The 9786-nt window shown below is 48.5% G+C and overlaps 1 protein-coding gene across 1 annotated transcript in view; it reads right to left on the bottom strand.

The window, feature by feature from the left end:
* Positions 1-2294: 2294 nt before the first annotated feature.
* Positions 2295-9786, bottom strand: part of LOC119975665 (extracellular calcium-sensing receptor-like) — a 34027-nt gene continuing 26535 nt past the window's right edge. Inside the window, exons 6-7 of the mRNA XM_038815446.1 lie at positions 6737-6860; positions 2295-3202 (exon numbers count right to left, since the gene is read on the bottom strand). Of these exons, the coding sequence (XP_038671374.1) occupies positions 2295-3202; positions 6737-6860 (1032 nt within the window). The remainder of the gene's footprint in view (positions 3203-6736; positions 6861-9786) is intronic.

The following is a 9786-nucleotide window of genomic DNA, read 5'->3' as shown; positions in this document are numbered from 1 at the left end:
TTCCACACCATTATACAGAGAGGACCGACAGCAACATGTTCGGATTATGACCAAACCTTCAAAGCCTCCCAAGAAAGGAAGAAAAAGAAAAAGGAAGGGAAGGCTAGAATGAGCGGAATGAACCCACAGGATAACGAGGGATCAGGAACCAACCCAGGCTCCATATTTCCCTGGCGCAGGCTGAGCAACCAGCCATGAAGAGAAGGACAGGTCGCTCAACCAAAGAACAAAGAAAAGCACAGCAAAGGAACAGGCCCTTCGGCCCTGCAAGCCTGCGCCAACCATGCTGTCCATCTAAACTAAAACTAAATCAACCAAACTGGTGTCCCACCCCCCAGGGCAACAACAGGATATCCACCAAGCACAGGACCCTTCTCATCCCCAGGCTCCCGTGCACTGGAGAAGCAAAATCCCACCTCCCAGGATGCCCCCGACAAACACCCTCACAAAGGGATATCCCAAGCCCCCAGGGGAAACAGCATACTCAGCACAGCACCGAACCTGGTCTTACCCAGCACATCCCAACAGACAGGAAGCTACACCCCCCAGGACCTCCAGCTCACCCCAAAATCTGTACCCCAGCAGAACTCAAACCTCTCCTACCCCATCTGGGGCAATGCACCGTCCCCACCTATACTAAGAAAAGGATGATCACTCCAGCCCCAGATGGTGAAGAAGAGCCCAACTCGAGAAGAAGAATACCCCAACAATTGGGCATCCTGGGAGGGAGTGCCTATTCCCTCCTCCCCAGTATAACCAGGAGAACTTCCCCCAAACCACCGGACCAGGCCAGGATTAGAACCAGCACCCTGCTCACCAGGATGAAGGGAGCAAGGAAGAAACTCCCAAGGGAGAGATGTCCGAACTGACTCACAATGACTGCCATCACAGAAAGGACGCCAAGAGCAACCTCTCTCCTCAACAACCCAACTACAATTAACCAACCTCACCTCAGTGTGCGCCATTATTAAACCTTCTCGTCCTATTGGCTCAAAGGAAGACCACAGAGAGAGAGAAACACACATGAAAGAAGCTCAACCTGAGGAGTCAATCGGGAACTCGCCTCCCAACTCTCACCAGGGACCAAGCTCATGGACACACCTTGTCCGGCCCCTACGTCCTGAACCCCTCAGGATAAACGACACACCATGCAGCAGGATCTCAACGATATGAAGGCGGGCCCTCACCAGGGAAAGCTCTCTTTCTAGTGCAAGAACTCTCTCGCGTTCCTCCACCGCTCTCCCTAAGGTACCCCGCAATTCTTCAAAGTGAGCTCGACCGACCTGCACCGCAGACCTTCAACCAAGACAACATCTCCAATGGCAGCCATCATCCGGACACACACAGCATCACCAAAGCGAAGGATCCGCTCAGCAGCAACTCCGCCATTGCAAGCTGGACCCCAGCCCAGCCCACTCCGCCACCACAAACAAACCAGGACGTTTACAATTTATCTAAGTTCTTCTTTGCAAAACACCAATCAGGAGCCTTCATGTAACCCAAGAGAAAGCAAACATAAAATGTGCACCGGGATAAAACAAAGGACTAAAAGATAAACAGAGTCAGGGCTCACGGACACGTTACCGCTCCCGTTCTCACATCACGTGACCCACCACATGAGTATTTTTAATTTAGAGCTAGATAGATTCTTGATTAGCAAGGGGATGAAAGGTCATGGGGGGGGGGGGGGGGGGGGGGGGGGGGGGGGGAGGTGGGAATGTGGAGTTGATGTTACATTCAAATCAGCTACGATCTTATTGAATGGCGGAGCAGGCTTGAGGGGCTGAATGGCCTACGTATACCCCTTAGAACACAGAACATAGAACATAGAACAGTACAGCACAGAACAGGCCCTTCAGCCCTCGATGTTGTGCCGAGCAATGATCACCCTACTCAAACCCACGTATCCACCCTATATCCGTAACCCAACAACCCCCCCTCCCCTTAACCTTACTTTTTAGGACACTACGGGCAATTTAGCATGGCCAATCCACCTAACCCGCACATCTTTGGATTGTGGGAGGAAACCGGAGCACCCGGAGGAAACCCACGCACACACGGGGAGGACGTGCAGACTCCACACAGACAGTGACCCAGCCAGGAACCGAACCTGGGACCCTGGAGCTGTGAAGCATTTATGCTAACCACCATGCTACCGTGCTGCCCGCGTGGTCACGTGTAATCCAAATCGATACTGCAACAAAATAGCCCAAGGCTGCAACCATTTGATTAGGATAAAGAATTGGACAGTTTTCTAAAAATTACGCTGTCCCGATTCTGGAGAATGTTCAAATTTATTTTGCATTCGATCTGCGCATCAAATATTTCTTTGTGTTCTTTTCAGGCTGAAGTAGGATGATGTAACATTTGGGAGCAAAAATGCAGAACAGCAGGCTGTAGCTCGATGCCAGAATTGCAAACACTTCTACGGCCACCGTGTACTTTCCAGGCGAGCTGACGTAAGCTGGGATGAATGTGATCCACACGGCGCAAAATATAAGCATGCTGAAGGTTATAAACGTCGCCTCGTTGAAGTTATCTGGCAATTTCCGGGCTAAAAATGCAAGCGCGCAGCACAGACATGCAAGAGCACCGATATAACTGAACACACAGCAGAAATATACCAAGGACCCAAAGTTACATTCAAGTATAATTATAGTCTTGTAGTACTTTGTGCTATTAACAGGGAAAGGAGGTGTAGTCGTGAGCCAGATAATACAAATTATAGCTTGGACAACGGTGAGGGCGCAGACGTTCAATCTTTGATGCAGGCGACTGAACCATTTGATATTTTTATTGTTGGGAAGCCTAGTTTTGAAAGCCATCAACACTACAAGTGTTTTCCCCAAAATGCAAGAGAGACAAAGGACAAAAGTGATACTGAACACTGTGTGACGCAACATGCAGGACCATTCAGAGGGCTGGTCAACAAAGGCAAGAGAGCAGAGGAAGCAAAGCGTTAAAGCGAAAAGAAGCAGGAAGCTTAATTCGGAATTATTGGCTTTGACGAGAGGAGTCTGTCTGTGCTTATAGAAAATGAGAGATGTGGCCACGGTTAGGCAGGCTCCAATCAGTGCCAGCGCCATCAGTGAACTTCCCATCGCATCATCAAATGAAAGGAACTCAATCCTCTTTGGCACACATTGAGTCTTTAACCGATTGGACCAGTATTCTGGTGGACATTTCAAGCAAGATATTGAATCTACAAGAAAACAACACAACACAGTTTTGGTATTTTAAAGCCATGCGTGAAGAGTGATTCCTCAAACAATTGGCGGTCAATGTGTGAGGTCCCTTCGATGGTTGAGCTGCTGGGTACGATGGATAATACACGATTCTATATTTTATCCCCAGACCGTGCTGAATCCGCTCAGATCAGTGGAGGGGGTCTCACTCAGCTCTGTGCTCTTGGATTAGGGAGATAGGACAAAAGCTCCATGAATTCTCCAGCCTTTCGCTGGCCGTGGGGGTTCTCCGTTCTGGCCAGCTGTGCTCTCCCACCCGCGGGATTCCCGGTGGCGGTGTTGGCTTTAATGGGATTTCCCATTGTCTGCAGCGGGAGCGGAGAATCCCACCGCCAGCGATTGACATTCCCGCCATTGGGAAACACAGGGCAGAGACATTGGACAATCCCGCACAGTGATTTAATGCGAGGCTTATCAAACTTTTTTTTGTTACCCTTCCTGTATTATAAAATTCCAGTGCCGGCCCCTCCCCCACCGCACCTGTGACAAGTGTATTCTCTGTCTTAAAATTAAACAATTAATTATCTATTATTATTATTATGGATGCTGAGAAGCTTGTTTCCCCTTGTAGGAGAGACTAAGACCAGAGGGTATAATATGGACAGCACGGTAGCACAGTGGTTGGCACTTTTGCTTCACAGCACTCGGGTCCCAGGTTCGATTCCCAGCTTGGGTCACTGTCTGTGCGGAGTCTGCACGTTCTCCCAGTGTCTGCGTGGGTTTCCTCCGGGTGCTCCGGTTTCCTCCCACAAGTCCCGAAAGACGTGCTGTTCGATGAATTGGTCATTCTGAATTCTCCCTCCGTGTACCTGAATAGGCGCTGGAATGTGGCGACTCGGGGATTTTCACAGCAACTTCATTGCAGTGTTAATGTTAAGTCTACTTGTGAAAATAAAGATTATTATTAAAATTAATATTAATGGGGGTCACCCATTTAACACAGAGATGAGGAGGAATTTCTGCTGTCAGAGGATAGTGAATCGGTGGAGTTTATCACAGCGGGCTGTAGAGGCTGGGTCGTTCAGGATGTTCAATACTGAGAGAGACAGATTTACAATCAGGGAGGGAATGGGGATATGATGGCAAAGCAGAATTCAGGATTAGATCAGATTAGTGATGATCTCATTGAATGGCAGAGCAGACTCAATGGATCGAGTGGCCTAATTCTGTTTGTGTGTCTTCTGGTTTTACTAATGTGGCATCATTGACTTTGTCTATATATATGTTTCTGGTAAGAAGTCTTACAACACCAGGTTAAAGTCCAACATGTTTGTTTCAAACACTAGCTTTCGGAGCACTGCTCCTTCCTCAGGTGTTGTAAGACTTCTTACTGTGCTCGCCCCAGTCCAGCGCCGGCATCTCCCACATCAGGTCTTACTTAAAACTAAATGGAACCAACACTTCCAGTGTTTAAAAATACCGCTCCATCTTCCACAAACTACCGAAAATAAATGTGCAGGAACAGAGAGCTCACTGGAAAGTGAGAATGGTCAATGGTTCAAAGCATTGGTTCTTGCTGCCTTGTAGATGTGATAGAATAGGGAGGGTTGGTGGCAGTTCCAATGTGGCCATGTTTTGCATTTTCTATACAAAACATACTGATTACAGACTCTAAGGCAGGGGTGGGCAAACTACGGCCCGCGGGCTGCATGCGGCCCGCCAAAGGTTTTTATGCGGCCCACCAAGTCATAAAAAAAAAATATATATTTTTTTTGAAGGTTAATGGGTGGGGGCTGTTGGGTTACTTACTGGTATAGGGTGGATACGTTGACTTGAGTAGGGTGATCATTGCTCGGCACAACATCGAGGACCGAAGGGCCTGTTCTGTGCTGTACTGTTCTATGTTCTATATGAGGCGCCCAGAATCATAACCGGGTGAAGTAATTATTTTACTTAATATACTATGCGGCCCTTTAAAATTGTGAATTTCTGAATGTGGCCCTTGCACGGAAAAGTTTGCCCACCCCTGCTCTAAGGGAGCTGATATGTTCTGTCCACAACATTAGCAAAGCATAACGAACGTTACGCTAAACCTGTATAAAGCTCTGGTTGTCCATAACTAGAGTATTGCATCCAGTTTTGATCAATTTAGTTTGGATGTTAGGGTGCTTGAGACGGTGCAGGAGAGATTTACCACAACAGTTCCAGCAATGAGGGGGTTTCAGCCACAAGGGTGGGTTGGAGAAGTTGGAATTGTTCCTCTTGGAGCAAAAGAGATTGAGGGGCGATTCGCTACAGGCGGACAAGACAATGACAGGTCTTGATAATAAGAACATAAGAACTAGGAGCAGGAGTCAGCCCCTCGAGTCTGCTCCGCCATTCAATGAGATCATGGCTGATCTTTTGTGGACTCAGCTCCACTTTCCGGCCCGAAAACCATAACCCTTAATCCCTTTATTCTTCAAAAAACTAGCTATCTTTATCTTAAAAACATTTAATGAAGGAGCCTCAACTGCTTCACTGGGCATGGAATTCCATAGATTCACAAACCTTTGGGTGAAGAAGTTCCTCCTAAACGCAGTCCTAAATCTACTTCCCCTTTTTTTGAGGCTATGCCCCCTAGTTCTGCTGTCACCCGCCAGTGGAAACAACCTGCCCGCATCTATCCTATCTATTCCCTTCATAATTTTATATGTTTCTATAAGATCCCCATTATAAGATAATGTAGACATCAGTTCACATCAGCCGATGATAAAAGCACTTGGGGGGAAATATATTTAAGGTTTTGGGCAAAAGATGCCGGGGATAAGCGATGGAGAAACTATTTATAGGCAGCGGGTGGTAATGGTCTGGAACTTGCTACCGATGCCGGTGGTGGAAGCAGAGATAATGAATGATTTCAAAAGGGAATCAGGTGGCCTCTTGAAGGAAATAGTCTTGGAGGGCCAAGGAGACTGAGCGGGGGAGTGCGACCTGTCAGATTGCTCTCCACAGGAGCTAGCACAGACTTGCAGGGCAGAGTGGCTTCCTTCTGTTCCGTAATGACTCCATGACTCGATTATACCTGTCAAATTGCTGAACTCACCATCAATTCACACACACACATCGGTAAAGAAATTCATTCACCAGAGCGTGAGAGAGTTCCGACAATGGAGAGATTAGAGACGCTGGACCAAAGGAGGTCAGGGAAAATTCATTAGAGGCCAACACAACGATGAGGGGTTCTAATGGAGGAGATGGGAAGGAACTGTTTCAACTGGTGGAAGGGTTGGTTAAGCAACGGCACTGATTTAATATAATTGGGGAACGAATTGCGCTGATGGGACGAGGAGAACTTTGTCAATGCTTCACGTTGCACTGCATGAAGGTGCAGTGGAAGCAGATACAAGACAAATCTTCAAAAAATAATTGGATATTTACTTGAAAGGGGAACATTTGGAGGGTGACGGGCAAACAATGAGGGAGTGGGACTTTCAAAGAGCGGGCAGAATCGCAATGTACACAACGGCCACCCCCTTTTGCGATGCCTAGTTCCAAGATTGTAGACATACCTGTCAAGTTGCTGATCTCTCCGTCAGAGCAAGGTATGCAGGTAAAACAACACAAAGGCATTTCTTTTTTGACTGTTTTCCATGTGCCAGGAAGACAACTGTCTGAGCAAACTCCACGGGGAACCTACGATAAAGAAATGGTATTATACGCAATCCACTGAACTCAAAAAGATGAAATTACTTAACATCATATCATTTTATAACATCAGTATGAGCACTGTGAAGTACTGGATATAGATTTAGTCTTTCTTATTTAAGAAAGGATATAAATGTGTTGGAAGCATTGAATCATAGAATTTAGAGTGCAGAAGGAGGCCTTTCGGCCCATTGAGTATGTACCAGCTCTTAGAAAGAGCATCCTACTTAAGCACACGCCACCACCCTATCCCCCATAACCCCACCTAATCCTTTGGACACAAAGGGGAAATTTAGCATGGCCAATCCACCTAACCTGCACATCTTTGGACTGTGGGAGGAAATAGGAAACTCAGGCAAACACGGGGCGATGAAAGTGCAAACTCCACACAGACTGTCACCCGAGGCCGGAATTTAACCCGGGACCCTGGAGCTGTGAGGCAGAAATGCTAAGCACTGTGCCACCGTGCCACCCCATGACAGTTCAGAGAATGATGCTTGACTGATACCTGTGATGGGTGGGTTACTTTATAAGGAAAGGTTGGAGGTGTATCCATTGGAATTTAGGAGAATGAGGTGATCTTATTGAAACAGCTAAGGGGTGGGATTCTCCAACCCCCCCGCCGGGTGGGAGAATCGCCGGGGGTCGGCGTGAATCCCGCCCCCGCTGTCCTTCCAATTCTCCCGCACCCCAAAAATTGCCCCGGCGTGAGTCGCGCCGCCCGCCTCGGAAAATGGGGCGCGACTCAACGGGCCCCGGGGCTGACCGAATTCTCCGGCGCGCGATGCCCGTTCTTTGCCAGTCCCGCCGGAGTAAATTAGAGTAGGTCCCTTATCAGCGGGACCTGGTGGCGCGGGTGGGCTCTGGGGTTCTTGGGGGGTTGTGGGGGGGGATCTGGCCCCGGCAGGTGCCCCCAAGGTGGCCTGGCCGGCGGTCGGGGCCCACCGATCCGCGGGTGAGCCTGTGCCGCGGGGGCACTCTGTTGTTCCACAAAAGAGGCCGTGGTCCTCCGCCATTCCCAGTGTGGAAGCGAATCTCTCTGTGCATGCGCGGGCATGACACCAGCACGCGCTGGCGCTCACATGCATGCGCTGACTCGCGGCGGCCGGTGGAGGCTCTTTGGTGCCTGTTGGCGTGGCCCTAACCACTCCGGGGCGGGCATAGCCCCTAAAGGTGCGGAGGATTCTGTACCTTTGGGGCGGCCCGACGTCGGAGTGGTTCACGCCACTCCGTCCCGCCGGGACTCCCCGCCCCACCGGCTAGGGGAGAATCCCGGCCAAGATTCTGAAGGGTGGATTATTAAAGGGCATTTCCCCTCATGGGAGAGACTAGAGTTAGGGGGACACAGTTTAAATCTAAAGGGTTACCCCTTTAAGATGGAGATGAGGAGAAATTGTTCTGTCAGATTGTTGCGAGTCTTTAGAACTCACTGCTGGAGAGTGGTGGAGGCAGGATCATTGAATATTTAAAAGCAGGGATAGATAGATTCCTGACTAACAAGAGAGTCGAAGGTTATTGGTAGTAGGTGGAATGTGGCGTGTAAGCCACAATCAGATCAGCCATGATCTTAGTGAATGGTGAAGCAGGCTCGAGGGGCCAAATGGCCTGCTCCTGCTCCTAATTTGTACATGGAGAAAACATGTCTTTATTATCTCTAGGCTTCATTTAATATAATTACCAATTAAGAAAATCCTAATTGCAATTGAATGGGTTAAATTTGAAACAACAGTTTAACAACAAGATTCAACCTCAAATCCTGTTGAATATAGTTGAATGCTGTATGCATCAATTAGCTAGATTAGAGAGGGAATTTTAAGACAGGTGGATATGTAGAGATTTACACACAGGTTGGAACTGTTAAGAAAACCAATTCTGGTAAAAACTAATCTGAAAGTCCAAAGATGTGCAGGTTAGGCGGAGTGGCCGTGCTAAATTGCCTCTGTGTTCAGAGATTGGATGGGGTTATGGGGCGTCGCTGGGCTCTTTCAAAGGGTTGGTGCAGATTCGCTAGGCTGAATGGCCTCCTTCAGCGCTGTAGGATTTCCATGATTCTATGAAAGAAAAGAATGTGCAAAGTTCACAGCTCCTGACAGATATTTTGCTCCTCAGCTTAGCCCTGGGATTGGGCATCATTGGATGGGGCATACAGCAGATTCCTCACAATTCCTTTCTGTAACTTTGGCCAGCCACGCTAGGTTATCCATTGACCTTCCACCAAAGTTACAACGCGAGGTTTGGGTGCCTTCGTCAGGAATTCTGGCCACATTTGATATAACAGATGGTTGAGCGGCAAGCAATACCTTTCAATTATTTAAACTTTGTTTCTATTGATCACACTGTGGTTACTGGAATAATGCAAGTTACTTAAGTGTTTCGTGGGTATAAATTGTAGGTGTTTGCTGCAGATTTGAATTTTGGCATTTTGCCTTTCATGAATGGCACATCTGTGCACAAACTAAATCTAGACAAGAGTGAGTATTTTGTGGTGTCTCGGTCAGGGGTGGGGGCAGGGGTGGGGCGGGGCTGCCATTCCTTAGGGCTGGGACTCACTTTAGGTACCTGGGGGGGCAGGTTGCCCAGGAGTGGGGGGGTGGGATGGGGTGCAGGTTGCCCGGGAGTTGGGGGGGGGGGGGGGGGTAACGCAGGCACAACATTTCTAGTTTGGTGGGGAGAGTGAAAGCTGATCTGGCAAGGTGGGATGGTCTCCCTCTGTCACTGGCGGGTTGGGTACAGGCGGTAAAATGTTGCCGCATTAATTGTTTATTTTCAAATGCCTGCCGATTTTCCTGCCAAAGGCTTTTTTCAGAGAGATTGAGGGAAGAATTACCTCGTTCATATGGGGAGGGAAGGTGGCCAGAATTAGAAAGGTGCTGCTACAGAGAGGAAGGCAGGCAGGGGGTTTGGGTCTTCCGAA

The sequence above is a fragment of the Scyliorhinus canicula genome, chromosome 13 (genome assembly GCF_902713615.1).
Source record: "Scyliorhinus canicula chromosome 13, sScyCan1.1, whole genome shotgun sequence".
Taxonomy (NCBI): domain Eukaryota; kingdom Metazoa; phylum Chordata; class Chondrichthyes; order Carcharhiniformes; family Scyliorhinidae; genus Scyliorhinus; species Scyliorhinus canicula.
Note: the sequence above shows the minus strand (reverse complement) of the source record. Positions and strands in the feature narration are given on the sequence as shown.